This window comes from Botrytis fragariae (assembly GCF_013461495.1).
Source record: "Botrytis fragariae strain BVB16 chromosome Unknown tig00000045, whole genome shotgun sequence".
In the NCBI taxonomy this organism is placed as follows: domain Eukaryota; kingdom Fungi; phylum Ascomycota; class Leotiomycetes; order Helotiales; family Sclerotiniaceae; genus Botrytis; species Botrytis fragariae.
This window is the reverse complement of record NW_023500991.1, coordinates 183,359-204,484: the sequence shown is the minus strand read 5'-3', so window position 1 is coordinate 204,484 and position 21,126 is coordinate 183,359. Positions and strand designations below refer to the sequence as shown.

The 21,126-nt window shown below is 42.3% G+C and overlaps 4 protein-coding genes across 4 annotated transcripts; 1 reads left to right on the top strand and 3 right to left on the bottom strand.

The window, feature by feature from the left end:
• Window positions 1–2,821: 2,821 nt before the first annotated feature.
• Window positions 2,822–5,187, bottom strand: Bfra_003281 (putative myo-inositol-1-phosphate synthase protein; the record flags this gene model as incomplete). The annotated part of the gene is made up of 5 exons (XM_037333691.1): window positions 4,946–5,187; window positions 4,566–4,659; window positions 4,223–4,350; window positions 3,279–4,093; window positions 2,822–3,167 (listed from the first exon to the last, which is right to left on the bottom strand). Exons 1-5 carry the CDS (start codon window positions 5,153–5,155, stop codon window positions 2,822–2,824), a joined length of 1,593 nt encoding a protein of 530 aa, XP_037193778.1. The 5' UTR covers window positions 5,156–5,187.
• Window positions 5,188–6,907: 1,720 nt separating this feature from the next.
• Window positions 6,908–8,643, bottom strand: Bfra_003280 (putative myo-inositol-1-phosphate synthase protein; the record flags this gene model as incomplete). The annotated part of the gene is given in 4 exon segments (XM_037333690.1): window positions 6,908–7,217; window positions 7,274–7,876; window positions 7,938–8,403; window positions 8,421–8,643. The coding sequence occupies 4 exon segments, from the start codon at window positions 8,641–8,643 to the stop codon at window positions 6,908–6,910; spliced, it is 1,602 nt and encodes a 533-aa protein (XP_037193777.1).
• Window positions 8,644–14,428: 5,785 nt separating this feature from the next.
• Bfra_003279 (putative lim domain-containing protein) lies at window positions 14,429–16,658 on the top strand (the record flags this gene model as incomplete). The annotated part of the gene is made up of 3 exons (XM_037333689.1): window positions 14,429–14,552; window positions 14,607–14,735; window positions 14,794–16,658. 3 exons carry the CDS (start codon window positions 14,429–14,431, stop codon window positions 16,656–16,658), a joined length of 2,118 nt encoding a protein of 705 aa, XP_037193776.1.
• A 1,637-nt stretch (window positions 16,659–18,295) lies between these two features.
• Window positions 18,296–19,982, bottom strand: Bfra_003278 (uncharacterized protein; the record flags this gene model as incomplete). Its single annotated transcript, XM_037333688.1, has 3 exons — window positions 18,296–18,837; window positions 18,889–19,557; window positions 19,613–19,982. The coding sequence occupies 3 exons, from the start codon at window positions 19,980–19,982 to the stop codon at window positions 18,296–18,298; spliced, it is 1,581 nt and encodes a 526-aa protein (XP_037193775.1).
• Window positions 19,983–21,126: the final 1,144 nt, after the last annotated feature.

Below are 21,126 nucleotides of genomic sequence, written 5' to 3'. Positions count from 1 at the left end.
TCTCTACGTCTATAGTAGAAGAAAACGAACCAAATGAAATAACTGAGTACACTCTTGATATCCTGTACAATCTTGAACTTTGTGCGCCCGCCGGTCATAACGATCAAATTCAAACACAAATAGAGATAAGATTTATATACATCCTTACATTTCTTTCTCACAGCTTTATGATCTTCAATTCAATTAATTTCAACCCCCTCTATATGCACAATCTCACGTTCATTGTTCCGATACCGGGTATATCGTCCATTCTCCTCGCTTAATTCACTCCCCTCATCCACTCCTCGTTAAGGCTCACCAATATTAAATCTTAAGCGATATAAGCAACCCACTGAACCCTACATAAATTCCCTCTAGCCCCTGAGTATTCAAATCATAAACAATAATATCAACAAGATTCCCGCATAAGGAGTCACTCCTCGAACGACAGAAGTATGAAGGTAAACGAAAAGCGTTTTCTAAAGCTAACGATGTCCGATCGTCAAGTTCTGGAGATAGACTGCTAGCAGATATAGCAAGAAAATAATGGCAACGACCATAAAATGAACAATTATTGTCATCGTCAACCCATCTTCATCAGAAATTCCTAGCGCTGATACCAATACCTTCTTGCCATGATATCTTAACCCTTCATCTCCCCACACAATTCATAGCCTAATTTAGATCAAAACACTCTTTCCTACACTCTCAAAATTTTCACGAGCACTCAAGCGATTTTCTTAGGAAAGTTATTCCTCTCGCTTCAAATCTTTCTTGGAAAAAAGAGGAAGACAAAGCAATGCATGGGCTTTTACAACCCCGCTACTCTAGAAATATTTCATGGGAGGAAGATTCATGATTTCGTAGCAAAAGATAGGGTCGTAAAGATTCACCATTCTATTGTCTAAAACCATCCACATACCCTCTCAATCTTCGATATCCACCTCCTTAACTTTTCCTTTACCTTCCAGTGTTGTTAACCCTTGTGAATTCCATCTCCTTCCTCACCATTCCATCTCCTCCCTTGCTATATATATCTCTCCCTCTTCCACCCATCACTTTTCCAACTCACTCCTGTGAACACAGAGATGAGTGATTTAAGACTACTCTCTGCCCTCCGCTTCATTGATTCACAAATCCACAAGCTGATAAGTACAAATCCATGCATCACATCATCACATCATCAACTTTCCTACACTCGCATGATTATGCATTACCAGAAGTGCAAGAAACGACAACAAAGAAACCTCCGACGATAACCCAAATCTCATGTTAAAAAACTCACATTATAGCAATAGAGAACACTTATCATCAATTCTCCACCCCAAAATCTCCACCCCCTCAAAAATGATCGTAACCTATCCCTCCCTCAATAGATAATCTTCCCCCCTTGCACCCAGGAAAACACCCTCATATCATTTCTCCGCACCAGTGCCCCAATGTAGACATTCTCAGTCAGTGTCTGAGTTCTAACCAACCAGGAAATATTCCCAAGAGATCTGGAAGTTTATATACACCCTCCCCCATTCCCCCCATCCTGCTCAGCTTTCCACCAAGCCTCCGAACTTGGAGAATGATTACTCGTTCATCATTTACTCCCTTTCCCTCTATCCACTCCCTCCAGTAAGAAAAATTGAAACCGATCAGCCATAAAAGAATTCCGTCCCCAATCACTTTCTTCATTCCAAGTTCCGTGTAAGTTGTATCTCGATATACTGAAATTCAATTCTTGTTTTATTCTTTATGAAACTTGGGGTTAAAATCTACAAACCTTAAAATTGCAATCTGATTAATTCAATTACCTTCTTTCCAATTTACCCGAAACACTTTCTTAAGTCTCTGATTCACCGTCGCACCTATTCTCTCTCTATTCCCTCCTCCACTCTCTCCTCCTTCCTCTTTTCCCCCTCTTTACCCTTCCCTCTCCAAATTTTCCCTCACATATCCTCCTCTCCCCCTCTCTCTCCCACCTTATAACACTCTCACCTTATAACACTCTCACCTCTCCCCAATCTCCAGACAAACAATCCAGCAGTGACTCCAACCAATTTAGAGTCAATTCCACCTCCCAGTGCTCTCATTCATATTCCCCTTCTAATCGCTATCCATAAATACCTAAAATTCCATTATGATTTCCATTTCCGTTTCTAGCCATCTGATCTGTCTACCCATCCAATCTACCTACCCATCCACCTACAATATCTCAATATCATCTAATATCTACCATCCCATCCTCCTTCATCATCATCATTTCTTTCCACAGCACAGGAATAGAAAACTCAATCACGATATCAGATGAAATACATAACCATTCAACACCCAAACACTCAAGTACACAAACACCACGAAAGTAATCACAACATAATTCCAACCCCCAAACCTGACATCTCTACATCATCATCACACACCTTTACATCTCTATCTCCATATAAACACGAGGCATTCAAATTCATCTCCATCTCCATCTTCACCTCCACACTCAAGGTTCGTTGTTTTCGACATTGAGATTGAATACGATTGAATGAATAGCCACATAGTCGCTATCTAGCGATATATCTATGCAAATGTGAAAGTGTGACGATAGAATTCTTGACATATATAGCGAAGACCGAAATGTAGCCAGCGAATGTGTTACTTCCTTTCCTTTTCAGTTTGAGGTGTGTGTGCTTGACACAGGGTTTGAGGATCCACGCATATACATACGTGTGAGCAGATAGCAAGAGCACTAGCACTAATGCTGCCTTTGGCGAATGACCTCCGCCTAGCCATCATATCATTATCATTATCATTATCGTGATCCCTATCCTCATGCCACTCTATCCTCATCGACAAAACTCTCCACTCAACTCCTCACCCCCAAAACACACAACCTCCCCCCAACTCCTCCTCCCCCTTCATTACCATCACCACCATCTCCCTCCCACCCAAAACACAAACTAACCCTCATCCCCACCATCCTACACTCCAACATCTTCACCTCTTCAATCCCCATCTCGCACAACTCCTCTGTTCCTCTCCCCAATAACTCCTTCCACGCCTTCTCGCTCCAGACTAATTTCCCTCCATGTATCATTCCCGTTTCATCGATTAATGTCGTAATAATTTTCGGATTCACGAGGAGTTGTAGAGGCTTCGAGCAGTGCGGGCATCCGAGACTGGGGGTGGAAGAGTAGAGCTGTATACCGCAGCTGTGTGTGATGGATGGTGATTAGTGAGAATCTCTATCCAAGCCCTGAGGACATGTGAAGACGAAAGCAGAAAAGAAAGAAAATGAAACGAACCATTCCCCACAAAACAACATATTTCTCCTCCACATCTTCACCAAGCTCAATTCCACAAACACAACACTAATCCACCCTGTAAACACCTCTCCCTCACCTCCTCTAACCCACTCTTCTACATCCCTCAACCCAAATAATGCCGTCCTAGGACCATAAATCGCTTCCTCGATATCTTCCTCTCCCCAAACCTCACTTGGAAACTCTACTCCTATACTCTCTTTCCTCAACAATCCATCTGCCCACTTTCTCAACCAATTCGCATCTGCAAATTCCGGTTCCACATCTACCATTGTGTTTCTTCCCCAAGCTATTGTTCCTTTACCTCCATAATCAAGCTTATGCAATGGATTTGAAACTAGCAGGGTCTTTTTTCCTGGTATCCATTCCTTCACACTCTCGATCAAATCCGACCAACATTTCATTTTCGTTTCGCCGGTATGATCAAAGAGAACCACTTCGATAAGATCTGACTCTCCTCCATCTTTCTTGACAATCTTCTTCTTGGCACCGATACTCTTTACACAAACGAGTAATTTCACATCTAGAACTCCATCATACCCTCCATTTAGATAAGCTTCCAATGTCATGAGCCCAGGCAATGGTTCGCCCTTGACGTAACCAAGAGGAATACGACAGACATCTGCAGCACCGGAATGAGTATGAATCATCAAGTGATCACTCGTATTGCGGCCAGGAAATAAGTTTGCGCAAACGAGAATACCAGCTGTGGATGCACCGTCGGCTTTCGAAGTATCGGATATGAAGGCCGTCCAGATTGAGAGAAGTTGACCCAATTTGAGGGGGTAAGATTGGTTTGCGAAGTATAGTTTGATCTGTATTGGGGGTTAAGTGTCAGTTGGAAGCAATCTCTTTGACAATCTGTGGTTGAAACAATATGCATTGCAGTGGCCCTTGGGTTGAGTGGCAGGCAAGACATGAAAAGCAAATTAAAAGCTACTCACCGAAACAACACCACCCTCTCCCCTAACACCAACATAATGCCATCCCCGAGCTCTTGGCTGTTTGGCACTTTTCCCAATGATTGTCGCGAAACTGACCACTCTACCTATGAAGGTAACTGCTTTTGGTCCTAGAAATTCATGTTAGCAAATCCTTTACAGAGATGTACTCACTAGTTTCCATAAGTTCCCTCTCCGCTCGTCATTGGATGCTGCACAGTACTTTGACACTCTATATGCAAGAAAAACAACATTCTATAAATCTCTCAAACGGAAAAATCCCCAATATATGATCCGTGTACCGAAAGTTCCCAAGAACACAGGAGAACATCCAATAAGTACATACCAGGAATCAACTCTCCCACCGTCATACTCTCATACTCTCTACTCGGATTCCACTTTTGAGCCAAAGGATCCATCGCCTCGTGTAATTCTTCTTCCTGTTATCGCACCAAGCATGTCAGTCATCAAATTCTCATCAAGAATATTTCTCCATATCCTCCCTCCCACTTCCGCCTTCTTCATCTTCTCTCGAACTTCCATCCTCATCATCCTCTCCAGTTGCAAACTCCAAGTGCAACCCAACTGCACAAACCTCGAGAAATCGTATAGAATGCAACCCCCCAAAATTGAGAAGACAAATTTTGCAAATGCGAAAGGGACTTTCACATTGGCACAAACAGCACCAAAAACAACCAAAGCACTCAAGTTCTTGTATGAACTCACCGTAAAGCCATCACCCAATTCATCTTTCTCATCTGTCCCATCCCTCTCCACCCCATAATTCTCTCCACCACCATCCCTAGCAAATCCATCACCCGTTTCATTCTCCTCCCCTCCCCTCTGCTCTCTCACCACATGCAAAGCAGACATTCCTTCATCCCCCTTAACCTCTTTCCGAAAGAAACTCTGAATCGAAGGATATTGCGACGGCATCTCGCCCCAACGAGATCGCACAAAATCTGATCCTGAAAAGATGACTGACGAAGAATGTGTTAAGAAGAAAATAATTAATCCTCCAACTCTAGAGAGGAAGAGGTTCCAGAAGCATGCCTCCCCTACAAAACTAACAATTAGAAGATAATCAAAAGAGAGAGATGTGATAAACTCGGAGTACACAAAGAATAAAAGAGAAGATCCAAAAAATTGAACTCCCCCCACCGCGACAAAGTCACAGAGGATCCGATCCCGAGAAAATAACAAACAAACAAATACACATACATATAGAGCAGGAAATATATAAATTTCAAATTTCAAATCGTAATGAAGAAGAAAAAGAGAATCTAGAATTAGATAGTCTATAGAAGGATGGAATCGGTATAAAAAAACAATTAGAAGAATATCGAGAAAAATCGAATGTGAAGAAAAAGGACATTCAACTTCCCAGAACCCTTCCCTCCCTCCCTCTCGATCTAAATCGAAATCGAAATCGAAATCTAAATTCATATCTAAAAACTTCGATCAAACCCTTCCCTCTACACCAAAGAATCCCCCCAAAAATGAAGAATTCCTCTCCTCTCCTCTCCTCTCTTCTCTCTCCTCTCCTACCTAGATACTACCTACAGGCTACACTCAAGAATCAAGACCCCTCCACATACCTCCCCCCCGCCCCTCTCTCTACAAACACAAACACAATCATAAACATAATCAAGAGCTAGCTGTATCTCAATATCGATATCATCTCCAAACTCCCATCTCCAACCTCCCATCTCCAAACTCCCATCTCCAACCTCCCATCTCCAACCTCCACAAACAATCAATTCCAAAAACCAACACTATTGATTCCAAACCAAAAGACCAAAGTATGCATTATACATTACACATGATGCATTACGCAAGCATACTACAAACCATCCAAAATCCAAAATCCAAAATCCAGCCAACTTTCTCTCTTCCCCCTCTTCCCCCTCTCTCAGATTCCCACTTCCCCCTTCCCCCAACAAAACAAACCAACAATCAAATCAAAATCAAATCAAAATCAAATCAAAATCAAATCAAATCAGAAGAAGAAGAAAAAAACATCCCTATAAAAGATCCAGATCTCAACTCTCAAGAAAAGTGTCCTCTCGATGAAATCATTAGCAACGCCAGACTCCAATTTCATCACCATCTCAAAATTCCAGAAGGAAGATTTCAAATCATCCGCTCGACCGTTTCGATACACCTCAGCACCCTCGAGACAGACACCTTCCGTCCCCTTGTACACTAATGGGAATCTGCTTGGATCACAATTTGATCGGGGGAGATTGATCAGTGCAAAATCAATCAGATGCAGTAAATGTTCCTTTCAAAGACAAATGAGATGATGATTCGGAGATTTCGGAAAATTTCATGGTCAAAGGTGAAGAAGATATTCATTGGGAGGTGAAACAAGTGTTCAGGCAATTCGCGCTAATCACCGTTTTCCTCACTCCTTCCCCAACTAATAACTTCCCGGCACGAACACCAAAAATGTATCAGTTGGGATCACTAGAAAACATCGGAGAATTTTACAATCAAGAAAAAGAGGCAAGGTTTGAAGGTTTAAATGTACTTCAATTTTCGATAAAACTATTCTAGGTAATGAATGAATGCATGGTACTTAGGTATCACCATGAGGTAAACAAGAATAGTAAGCAACTCAAGAATCCATCAAATCCCACCACCATGAAATGCGAACAATCCACAACTTCCAACCAGAGACACAACCTAATAAAGCTTGTGTTCCAAAGTCATATCATTCTCTGGTTCAAGACCAACACAAGCACGGAAAATGTTAATCAAAGCACCACGTTGCTTGGCAAGTGCATTAACAACTGGAGCTCCAGGCGGAGTCAAGGGTGCCTTGAGCATATAGCTGAGAATGCTAAGAACACTGTGGAAGTTCTTGTAGTCCTTGGTAGTAGCACCATCAGTAGAATGAGCCTTCCATTGAATACGAGTCATCATCTCTGCAAGGACAACAAGATCAATGATCAATGGTGAAGCAAGAAGAGAATCCTCGCAAACGTTGAAGAGACTATTTGTGATTAGCCAAGTGTAGAGAATGAGCATTGATTGAACAATATAACTTACGAAATGGTTTGATGACCTCCCATGAAAATCTCAGCATAGTACTCATCAAGAGCACGCTTGTTATCACCAACAGCTGGCATGTACTTGATGACAACACAATGATCAGGATGTTCACCTTCCTTGTAGAGAACATTGTTGGCAGCCACCATATCATCGACAACATTGGATTTCGAAATCTCCTTGGAACGGAATTGCTTTTGAGAGCTGAGATTCTTTCCATCATTGTTACCAAGATGATTGTAACTGGAGATAGCAGTGAGCTTGATACCAGCACTGATCAAGAAGTCGACAAGAGCAGACTTCATCTTGGTTTGACCAGATTTGAAGTCATCACCACCAATGAAGGAGTTATGCTTCTCTGCAAGCTCAATGCAGCCAGGAACAAATGTATTTTGTGGAGAGCCGTTGATGAAAGGTGCGTTTTCGAGAATGCAAGCAACAGCGAAGATAGTGGAAGGAGCAACTTCTTCGTGTCCGTTCTCGATAGCTTTCAAGAGATTATCGGCCGTGTCGTTAACACCATCAATGAGCTCAGCAAAACGTTCAGTGTTGGCAGTCCAGAGAACAATGACCTTATCGAGTTCGTTCTTGGCCTTGAAGTCACTGTGAAAAGAACGTTAGGAGATGATAATGAAATGAAGGATAAAACATAGCGAATGCTTACCGGATATCCTGACGAATCTTTTCAACATGCTCATTGCAAGCCTTGCTACCTGGGACAAGGTTGTCGGCACGATCTTCTTGATTGGCAGCAATGAAATCTGGGTAGTAAAGACCAGGAAGTGGAACCAAGTCAGTCATTTCCTTCTTGATTTGTTGCTTCAAGGTAGGTTCAAGGACACCAGCACGATCCATGGCATCAGACAAGTTGAAGCCGCTGATATCCCAACCACCAATGACCAAATCGTTGGGGTGAACCATTGGCAAAGCTTTGTGGAAAGGAATGTTGACATCACCACCAGTCTTTGCGTTAGTACCAAGTTTCATGGTTGAACCCATGACAACGGAGCCATAGTAGTTGTGCTCACGGGTACCCTCACGAGTTGCCCATGAAAGACCACGACGATTAGCAATGATACCGGCAGTGACAGTTGTACCATTGTTTCCGCCCCAACCGACAAGCATCATACCTGTCTTGGGATTTTACGTTCAACCTTGAAGTCATAGACAGTTTCTTTGGGAGTAGCAACAAAGTTACCACTGGCAGACTGAGTGACAGCTGTAGTACGATAGTTGTACTTTGAGCGGATCTCGTCATCAGTGTAGATAACGTTTGGAGAGCTGACGGTGAATAAGTCTTGGTTAGAGGATTGGGAGGGTGCACCATCCATAGTGCTGGTGTTGCTGGAGCCGTTTGCGTGGGGAGCCATCTTGATTGATTTGAAAACTCGAAAAGTTCTTGAAAGTGCTTGACAGTTCTTGATTTAACGTAAAGATGTTTGAGAGTATCTTAGAATTGATGTAGATGTGTAGGTAAAGCAAGAATTGCAATTGTATGAATATTTTCGAGTTTTGATGGGTACAGATGTATAGACAAAAAGTGATGCAAATGTTGTGTATTGGAGAAGAAGAGTTCTGTTGATTGCAAGACTATTTATCTAACAAACGGCGAGTCCGATGCTCCTGCTGGAGAAGAGCAACGGGCACCAGCAAAAGGATGGTGCGATCTGTGAACGACTTGTTAGTATGCCATATTGTAAAGAGGTTCCTCCCTCGATGGGAGGTTGTGAGAGGTTGAGATGCATATTGGGAAGGAAGCATGAAATGAATGACGAGGAGATCGTAAGATAAGATGATTGAAGACCACAACGTAAACAATGAAACTTATGGAAGGCAGCAACCGCAAAATCAATACAACATGAATGCATAGGATGTTCCTCCCTTCATGATCCAAGCAAATGTGAAGTCATTGACAAGAGAAGGTAAGATACACCCGCGATCGCATGTAAACACATTGCCAACCATGGAAGGTAGCACGCGGCAGATATTGACAACCAAATAAGCTCCAATCCATCAAGTGCAACTGAGAGGATAGATGCACAGGAAGATCCTTCTTCCTCCCTCACCCACCCTTCATCCGCGGTAGAAAGGGCTCATCCCTCTCAAACCATTATCAAAATGAAATTCAATACGTACGAGTTAAGAAGATTAGAAAACGTCTTGACGACGGGGTGATCACACTCGTAAGTGCGATCTGTTTAGTTGACTGGAGTTGAGTGTTGGAAGGGTTGTGCTTTGGCAGTTGATCTTAATCGGCGGTCGAGTCTGATTTGAAGTATATGGTTATTGAACGGAAGACTGAAATGCGTGGGGAGTCTCATCATTTTAAATTCGTCGTGGTAACATCCGTTGTCCGAATTCCGTATCTCCCCCCACTATAATCTAAGGTACCGTCTGAAAATAGTGGGCTAGCTTTGCTGGCTAGAATATGCGTCGTTGATTGGATGAGATAGTGTGGATGTGCCCAGTAGCATGTGTATCGATAACGATCAACAAAAGAAAATATCAATTTCTCCATGATTTGGCTGTGATGTCTTGCGGAGAGTCTGGAGTACCTAGGTAGTTGTGGAGAAAGAGGCAGGATGTTGTTGAATTTTATGTATCGTACTGAGTATGGCATGGAATCGTGAAGAGAAGTGCACAGTTAGTCATGATCACAACAGGAGAGACGGCATGCTTCACAAGCTTACTTGGACAAGAGAGTATCTCCAAGACCGCGAGGTGGCTATCAACTTGGCTTGCGAATTCGCCTGTAGGATATATTGTTCTTCCATATGACACCATTCAATCCCCACCACCCATGATATTTATCCTATTCGTCAACTTTGAATATTTACTTCGTAGATATCTCTATCCGTACGTGATGGTTCCTCACTCTTCTCATCTCATTGATTCGATATCTTACCATTACAGTATCCGATCAGTCAATATCAAAGATGCGATCACGGAATAATACTCCCTCGGTCCCTTCCTTCCCTTCCCTTCCTAACATTTAGTTCCCAAAGACTACGGAATCTCGCATCGCGGTTGCGCCCGTTAGTACAGAATTCACGTATATAATCAGTAGAATAGCACTATTGAAATGAAGCAAAGTAGCGGTCAGAATGCTCCATGCAGATATATTTCCATCAATGGCATTTCAACAGTTTTCATTACTCATTGCGTGGAGGCAATCACAACACGTGTTTTTTGGAATTGTCGACAAGGAAAGGGGGTGTGATGAGATGCACAAGCGGCATTGTGAGAACATTTGGTTGGCCTTGTGTGTCTAAGAGCCTGAATTTGAGTATCCAATGTGGAAATTGATCTTGGTGTTCGAGATAAGGGAGTGAGCATTCATTCATTTACAACTGTTGTGTCTTCCAACCAATGTGTTGTATGTTTCAGGAAGTTCGGAGAGAGACTGTTGGACACTGTACCGACATTCACGGCGTGGAAACCAATATTTGTCGGTAGGTAGGTAAAAGATATGGGTGGAAGAGTATATGGGAAATCTTGCTCTACACGGTGAATTCTTGTGTTGACTAATTGAACAAGAGGGAAAGAAGGAAGGACCCTGATCAACCGAAATTTCAACTCACGAAGAGACCAAGTCCAGATACATCTAGGTCGAAAATGATCCCGTTGTAATCTCCTTCCATACTACACACGATACACATGCTTGCGATACTACCTCTTGACGGGCAGAGACGCAAAGAGGCCCGTCCTATGATTCCTATCATCAACAAGCTGAATTGAAGAGAAAAGACAGCACGATAAAACTTCATCCCCCCCATCTTTGCGGGCAAAAGACCAAAAATTCCTGTTGAAAATTTTCCTAAATGGAAGGGGATCAACTTCATATAAATTGAGTAGCGCTATTTCAGGAAGTGTAAGGTGGAGATCAGGGGCTAGTAAGCCGCCGACAGATTAACGGCAAGAATCAGTGACGAACTGTAAAGAGTGGCCGTTGTTTGACTGAGAATATCGAAGCTATCGAAAGGGAAAAAATTCTAAATGTCTGTGTTGGATTCATTACCAATTTCTGAAGAAGCGGCCAGAATTGTTACGGGTCGAATCTTTAATTTCCTTGCAGTGCATTTTCTCTCGATAACACATAACAGCAATGCACCGCATGAGTAGTACAAAGAAAAACGATCCCCATACAACTACAATCACATCTCGATTACCTCGTCGAGCATCTCTATTTATACTACCTCTACCCGTCAATACGACATTCAACTCTGTACTCTACACATTACAGATCACACCTATCTCTAACGACACCCTATCACACCGTCAGGGTCTGGCGGTCCAATCTTAGGTTCACGGCGGCAAGGGTTCAAAGTGGTCAAGTTTGATAATCGATCTTCTCCATTGGGAAATTTATGGAGCGTTCAATTCGGATGATTTGATTTATTAGATACTTTGATACTCCTTCATCACTAGGTACTAGATACTGGATATTAGATAATGGGTATTGGATATTGGATATTGGATATTGGATATTAGATACTAGATACTGGATACTAGATATTAGATACTAGATACTGGTTACTAGATACTGGATATTAGATACTGGATATTAGATATCAAATACTAGATATCGAATATTAAATATTAGATACTAAACATTAGATATTAGATATTAAATACTAGATACTATAACTTATACTAGATATTAGACATTAAATACTAGATATTAGATACTAGATACTAGATACTATATCCCAGGTAAGCCATCTCTTCCCACCATCGAAAGCGTTAGTGTGTCGCGGACAAAGTACCAGAGATTTCCCAGAAAATCAATTGGGCATAGAAAGTCGAATGGAAGGAATAGAATGTTTTGGATATATACTAACATTCAATGTCTTGACATCATTATGGATTCGCATTAAAAGCGCGCGACATCTGAAACCACGTTTGCTTAATTTTGGTTCTTCAATTGCGTACCTACGTAGGTTTCTATCATGCACGCAGGCATGGAGTCAAACAAAAGGAAGAAGAAGAAAAAAAGGTAAAATGTGCAACGGGAAATCGCACGATAAACTTCGGACTGGAAGAAGGCCATCAATTTGTTTCGTCTCAACGGTGATGGTGTGGATCCTTTGGGTTACTCTCAGATAAAGGTTTTCCCTCGTTGTCTAGGATCTTTGCGTGTACCTGACATATCGCGTCGTCCGATGAACCTTGATTTGCATCCCTGGATTGGATGGACTGGACGGACGGAATAGATTGCACTAGGACCTTTCCACGGCCCCTGATATTTAGAGGGACGGTGATAAGGCCCAATGAGGGTTGAAGTGCCAAAAGTGGTTCTGGATATTGCGATGAGTGAGATGAACGAGATGAATGTATCGAGTGGAGGCGGTGGAGCATGTACGGACGGGCCAAATTGGGAGAGAGATGAAGCTTCGTGAATCTGGGATGGAGAAATGGTGGAAAGGTAAATGTTAGAGTTAAATGATTGAGAGAGGGGCATGGGATGATGTTGTGTGTTGGATAGTCGGAGGTGGTCGGGAATGATGTTGTGTGTTGGATAGTCGGAGGTGGTCTGGAATGATGTTGTATGTCGTATATTTGGTGGTGGTGAGATGTGATGTGATATGAGGATGTCTTCTTGGAGTGTCTGATTGTCCATTATCTAGTCGTAGGTAGGCATTCACGAAGGGTCTCTTTGAAGTTGGAGCTCATGCAATACATACACTGGTCGAGACTCGAGAGATCTCAGATAGATATCAGATACAATCTCATCTTGCACCACTCAACCATCCATCCATCCCATCGCACAGTACACATACCTCGACCAACACATACCGGCACTACGCCGTTCATCTACGACCATAACCACACGTAGCTTTGACCTCTCGAGTCATTTCCTTCCATGGCATCTTCCATTGCTGCCAATCCTTCCATATACTCATCCTGATCCTACGTGCCGATGTAAATCTCTTCTCCTCCACATCCAATCATCCATCAATTCATTACTCGAGACATCTACTCACAATAAGCATTCAATTCATGATCCAACAAACCTTACCAATGAAACCAAACATCTCATCGATATCATCAAATAACTCTTCTCACACCATCATTCCATCACCATTCCATCCATCGATTGGGCAAGAATTAAATCAAATAATATTTATCCGCAACAATAGATAATTAAACATGAACCAATCATGGCCCGAGAAGGTTTATGCTCTGGGACTTGTATGTTACAATAACCTCCATCTTGAAGCCAGCACGGTTCACCATCGAGGACTTGTCATCGTGTTTCTGGTACCTGAATCCATTTTCATCCCGTTTGGATTCTGGATGTGACTTGGAGCAGGGGGGAGGGGAGGGAGGACGGAAAGATGTGCGAAGTGTGAAAGCTTGCGCAGGTCCATGATATGATAGTCCATCGTCCATCCATGAGAGAGATACCTGCTTACTACCTAGGTACGCAAGAAGATCTTCTCTCTTCTTCTCTTCTCCACACTGCACTATACTAGGGCGTGGGAGTTTCATCCAACTATCAAACATTCGTTCATCCGGATCTTTTCCACGTTGTGTTTTTTTTGTTTTTATCTTCACTACCTACCTATACACACATACACACACATACACACACTCACAGTCAGTCCTTACAGCAATCCTCGAGTGGCAAGCATCACATTCATTCATGTTCATCAATCTTTACATCGTGTCGTTCATGCCCATCCAATCTTTCAAGTAGGAATTCTATCAATACATACTTACATTCCAATATACCATATCTTCGTCTTCGTTCTTCAATCGCATTGACACTTTACGAAATTCATTCTTCAATATCTCTGACAAGAATTGCCTTTCTAATCAAGACTCTTTACATTACTGCGATCAGATCCAATTGAGCTGGAAGATCATTTCTAGAGGATTTAATATAATATATTGGGATCAGACACGAAACAATTGAATATTCATACCATCGCCATTCTCCATAAACTTCCTTCCTTCACTTCAGAAATCACCAGGTCTTTAGTCCTCTCTCTCTCTCTCTATCTATACCGAGCTTTTTACCGCCTCCACTTAATTGATCGACGAAGGAATAAGAGACCAACATAAAATCACACAACCGCTGCATGATCAATATTTAAGAATCAATCGAGGGAATTGAGAGGTTGGCATAATCAAGAAATTATCTTGCTCGCCATGGCAGACTTTATGAGATCGTCGAGTTTTCTACCAACGATAAAATGTTCGAGTTGCGCGAGGGATATTCAAATTGCAATGATGGGGGAGCATATTTGCTCAGGCCCTCCTTCTGCTGGAGAACGTAAGTTCTGAGATTTGTGTATAAATGGGGTATCAAGACTAATGATTCATGTAGCGACACCACCACTTGATTTAAATAATACTTTCGACAGGATGCCATATAATCAGCAATCATATTCCAATGGATCGAATCTTTTGAAACCAGGAAGGACAATGCCTCCGAGGGTTGATACATCTGCTGCGAGTATGTTGAAGAAGAGCTATTGAACCATTGGAATTTATACTAATTAAAACATCAATAGATCGTCCATTCTTCCAACAAGATCAATTGACACCAGCGAGTAGCGCATCTCCCTCTCGAAGTGCTTCACCATTAACTCCACACGATCGCCTTCGATTACCATTCGGAAAATCTTCGCGCGCTAACGATTCTTCACCTGTACAAAGACCTATTTCCCCAGCTCTATTATCATCGAATCTTGACTCTGCTTTCCCCCGTTTTCCTACACCAAAAGTAACGGGATCACCTAGACTTAAGAGTGCATATGGCGCCCACTCGCCGAGAATTGAACAGACGGATCCAATGATGTTCGCATCCCCCAATTCAAAAGCCTACATGAATCCAAACGTTGTTGGAAGTGTTGCGTCTTTACAAAAAGTCGTTACAAATACCCCAGGACCGTTTGCGATTGACTCAAGAAAGGTTCCTAGTCATGAAGAACTGCCAATGTACAATAGAAAACCTAGTATGGGACGTCCCGGTGACATAATTTCACCACCTTTGACTGCGGAGCCTGAACATATCGATCGAACACTCTCGACAAGCTCGGGTCATTCTAGAACTTCAACAAATAGCTCGAATCATAATTTCCCAATGCCACCACGCAACAAAGGATATGGTATTCTATCACCTGAAGTGCGAGAAGATACTCAGGAATCCTGGCGTCAAGAAGCTATAAGATCACAAACATTTCCTCGACGAAAGGAAAGTTTAGATTTTCATGCGTCACGTAGAAATCAATCGATATCAAGTCATAGGTCACGAGAATCGAATGACAGAGGACGGAAAACATCAATCTCTGGTCCTGATACATCAAGAGCATTACCACCGCGAGGCGCAAGTCTCATCAGAGGAAGATCAGGACATCAAGCTGGAGATCTTCCACCATTACCCAATATCAACTTGGAAGCAGAATTTGGTGCTAATAATCCATACCATTCGGCATCTAATTCTCAATCATCCACTCATTCATATACTTCTTCCACTTCTGCAGGGAGTAAGAGTAGCTCACGGTCAAGCCCGCCATCCACAGTGGAAAGCGATTACCACAGGAGACAGCAATCAAATCCCAGAATGTCTGATCTCATGTCTGAAATTACTTCATCAATGGCACATATTTCACCACATGAAATGTACCCCAGACCAAGCGATTTAGAACCAGTCAAAGAACAAGAACCATACTCGCCTCTGAGTCCCGCCTTTCAATCTCCAGATTACGCCCCCAATCCTGTCAATCGCCTATCGCCTACACCTCGTGTTCCCCCACCCGCGCCTCTCAAACCCCGCAATCGTGACCCCTCACCTGCGCCACTGAATCCTCGATTACGAAATCTTTCACCAGCCCCTATGAACGGTTTCCAAAGATCTCACACAGCTCCACTCCTCGATCAGAACAAACCTCTACCCGCTCCTCGCCGCCCCGCCACTTCAAAAGGTAATTGCAAATCTTGCACGCTTCCCATAAAAGGCAAATCCGTATCTTCAGCAGATGGACGTCTAACTGGTCGCTATCATAAACCATGTTTCGTATGCACAACTTGTCGAGCTCCGTTCCTCACCTCGGAATTCTACGTTCATAATGATGCGCCATATTGTGAACATCATTATCATCAATTGAATAATTCAATGTGCTCTGGTTGTGATAGGGGTATCGAGGGACAATATTTGGAAAGCGAGAAGAAGGAGAAGTTTCATCCAAGCTGTTTGAATTGTGCGGATTGTAAGAGAAATTTGAGACACGATTATTTTGAGATGGGTGGAAAGATTTATTGTGAGCGGGATGCTTTCAGGAGAGCACAGGAATCACGCAAAGGAGGCTTGGGTGCTGGACTGGGTGCGGAAACGACGAGGATGGAAAGGAGAACTACGAGATTAATGATGATGTAGTGGCTCTGGGATATACAGAGATTGGATTTGAGGCGCTTAATACTTTGAGGATTGTGCTGTTTTATACCATATAGTCTTGAATAGACTTGCGTTGCTTTTTTTGTTCTTTCAAGGCATAGCGAAGCGTTGCATTATACCTTCTTTTTTCTCTTCGATTTTCATTTTCGATTGGTCTGAAGACCTTTGATTTCGATTTCAGCTTCGGCTTCGATTTCGACTTTCGTTTATCTATATACCCTTACTTATTTTTATTTTCAGCGCAAGCAAATAATGCGTTAATTTTTATACCTACCTCGCTGGGGATTTTTGTTTGTACGTTGGCTTTTTGTATATGTTTTTTCAAAAGAGGATTCTGGGGTTTAAAGCTGGGTGGAGTGGGATTCGTAGTATATATGGGGAAAGATGGAGATGGTAAAAAGGAGGTAAAATAATGTTTATATGTGACTCGGGTTGGAGTTGGGCTTGTATAGGTGGATTGTGGATTGTGGATGGGTGGATGGAGTCAGAGAGGATGGAATATGATGGTGGGATGCTGCGAGGAGAGGTAGAATGCTGTATTGTAGGTATGAAATGATTTTATGGGGTGTATGGATGTATGGATGTATGCATAGTCAGTCGCCTCAAATCAAGATATAATTTTGTCACAAGGTTTCTCTTGTAAGAGTTTCAGTCTCGTATATTGATCATTTGTCCTACGAATTCTGAAGAGGATCTCTCTGAAACGCTCGTTTGATTCTTAATCCTAAGGAGGAGCCTCGAAAGGACGTTTAGTGATACGAAAGAATCAAGATTTATGAAGAGACATATTGTATTCGCAGTAAAGTAATGTTTGAAGATGGAAGATGGAAGATGGAGAATGGAAAATATATGATGCATGAAACGAGAAAATCTATAGATTGAAGATGTGTATGTATTAATGTTTAGGTAGGTAACTATTTATTATACGACGGTACGTATAGCATGGATATCATAGCATAGAAAGCATAGAAAGCCGTATCGCATTCCACCCGACTTCATCATTCATTCATAGAGCACACCAACGTTATAGTATAGTGAAGTATGTGAATTATGCGCAGAGGCATATCCATTCATTCTGAATTAGCTACCATATAAAACGAACTACGTACCTACCAACAAACAAAACAACTCAAAGACCGCATCACAATCCCATTCAAGCGTTTCATTTTCATAAAATCTTGGGAAAGTCCTTGGTCAACCCATCGGCATCTCTGCACCTTTTACATTTCCTTTACTTCGCTTCAACAAAGAAGGAGAAGCAAAGGAAAGAAAGATGATCTCAGAAAAGAGAGCGAGTTGTGATATCGTGAGTGTTTGCCGTCAAGTAGAAGAAAAACCAGATTCGCCACATTTGATGCACAGCTTGAAACCGCTGGCTCCATTCCCATTCCCAACGTGCAACCAGAATACATTAATACAAGAATTTCATCAAACAAGTTTCCCTTATCCATGACCACCCAGCCATCCACCTATCCATGCAAATGTAGATGCTATCGAGTAAAAGAAATCGGGTATACCCATTCCATTACGCCAATTTCCACAAGAAAGGTTTTGCACCGTAAAAAAATCCCTCTTCCTAACGCCATTTCATCGTAATTGTGTATGTAAAAGGAAGAGATTTAAGATGATCCACCATCGCCGTTAAGGATGCGTGCCATCTCTTCACGTTCAGCAATCCACGGGGCACATGCGATTTTTTCGGCCTCAGGGATATCGCCAGTGGCACCACCTTCACCATCAGACCACTCGCTAGGATCTTCAATGAGACCGGGACAAGCCATACGCTTCCAGTAACGACGTTCACCCTTATATTGATGAACTTGGGTTGTGAGCTCAGTAATGATCTTGTGCTCGGAAGCATAACGACGAAGCTGATTAATGTAGTCATTGGCTTTTGCAGCATGAGCTTGCATATCCGCAATATGGCATCGGAGTTCAAGATTCTCTTTGCGTTCTTGAGCAAGTTGATCACGGTAACTCTTATGCCAAGCAAGAGTGTCCTTCTCATGTTGAAACTTGTAATTGTGAGCCTTCTCCTTGATATCTTCAAGGATACCAGCAGCATGAAGAACCAACTTCCAATTTTCGTCAGCATCAGCCTTGGATGATTCGACTTCTCTACGCAATTGAGCGTTCTCAATTTCGAGATTCTCTGAACCAGCTAATGAATTGTTAGCTGTGCTTCTTCTTTATAGCAGGGGCAGTAACTTACCATTCAATTCCTCGGTAACGATATCAAGGAGCTCATCGTTGCTCAAATTCTTATCTTTGGCTCGTTGACGAACATTTCCGATCTTCTCAAGGATGCTATCGGTAATCTTTTGATTAGCAGCCAAGAGACGACTCAATTCTTCAACCATAACCATAATGTAATTAAGGTCAGATTGATGACCAGCAGGAGTTGGAAAGCCAATCATGTTAGCCATTCCGGCCATGTTCATCTGACCGTTCATTCCGTTTGTATGAGCCATACCTTGACCTGGCGATGGTGGTGCTTGTCTAGAGTTGGATGGTTGGCCGGATTGATTTGGATCACCGAATCCCTGATAATTCATCTTACGTTCCTTGCGTGTCTTGGGTGCTTGAGGTGGGGGAACGTATGTAGCGGCTGTAAGTTGAGGTGGAACGTATGCCGCTGAGGCGAGTTGAGGAAGATTGTAGGTAGAAGAAGTGAGTGGGATTTGATTGTGGAAAGGCTCTTGTACAATGGGTCTGTAGTCGAGCTCTGGAAAGGCTCGAAGGTCTTCAGTAGAAGGGAGTGAAGAGACAGAAGATGATCGAGAATGCTGAATAACCGATCCACGACGACGGGCTCTCAGATCAGTAGTAAGGGGGTGTTCAACAACTGGAAGTGGCTGGCGAGCTGATGGCGGACGAGGAGCTTTGAGAGGTCATTAGCAAACAATCGAGGCGCAATCGTTGCGATCTGAACTTACATGGTCGGACGCTCTGAACACCACGATAGCTGAATTCCTCACTTTCAATTTGTGCAGCGATTCCTTCTCCGTAGATTCCAAGACCGATGCCAGATTCTTGAAGCTCTCGATCGTGCCGAATGACCTCTGCGCGAAGGCGTTCGAGCTCTGCGTTCAAAAGGCTTGAATCAGATGTATTTGAATTAATTGAATCGCGGCGCGATGCTGGGATTAAATCCTCTAATTGAGGACGCTCAGTTGATGAAGGAAGTGTATCTGATCTCGATCTTGTTCTACTTGGTAGATTGGCTGTAAGAAGAAGAGTAGTGGTTGTTTCGAAAGTAGGAAATGGGGTTGGAGGGGATGAGCTTCTGTTAATAGAGCTATCCATGATGGAAATCAGAGGGCCCGAGCGGTGACCCAACCGACAGTGGCAGAATTTTAATTAAGAAGAGTTGAAAAAAACTGTAGCCTGAGGCGAACACCATTCGAATAAGGAACAACCACCAAAATCAGTTGAAGAAAAGCCAATGTTGTTGATATTATTGTTGCTGATTGTTTTTGAGGGTAAAAACAAGTTCAGAATTGTTGTGGGAGAAACTGAACTAAGCTAGCCACTTTGGCCAAATGGATTGAAGTTGTCCTGAGGCCATCAAAGCCTGGATCTTAGGGTTGACTATTTCATACGGACAATGAGTGAGGTCTGGGTTATGTGAAGGTTCAAGTATGAATCACACATTGGAGAGTTATCGTCTGGCTTGTGTTCTTCTATGGTCCTGTTAGTATCTGATTTGATGTTATGAGAGTTGGAGATAGTTCTCTCTACCTTCTGATAAGGGTTTGAAATCCTAGATTTGTTATATGAATATGAATGAAGGATAGTAAGGCTTCAGTCTTGTTTCCATCACTTGATAGTGGCAAGTGTACTATATAATACTTTGTAAATGTATTACAGATACTGGGTTGAGAAGTTTTGATGATACATATCTAGGTCAACTTTATAGTATTTCAAAGATCTTTCCAGCTTCCACAGTAGTGTGTGATTTTTCAGGAAAGAGCCAAAGGCTTCATAGTTCTCACCTAGTCTTATATATTCATATGTCTCAATGTAAATAGCTTTGTTCCTTCTATTGTAGCTTGGACTTTGTTGTAACGTTTTTGTTGCATCAGAAATGCAGTCGATTGTCATATGTTGTTGAAGCAATTCTTGTGTTATCAGAGTAGTGATTCAGTTAACTTTACCAAGTGATGATGCATCAGATAGTCAACATGTGGCATAACCACTTCATCAATACACCAAGTATTAGTGCTTATCTTGTCTTTCTATCATTTCTAATTTGTATCATGTAGTCGTATTGAGGCCAAATACCTGAATATAAATTCATACATTGCTGAAAATACATTACATTCTCTGATAGCTTATCAAAACGACTGTCTTTGTATTCAAAGATGAAAACAGGGGACATGAGACTCTCATCTGCTTCGAATCGATCATGGATGCAGAGAGTTCAAGACTATGCAGTACATATAGGATC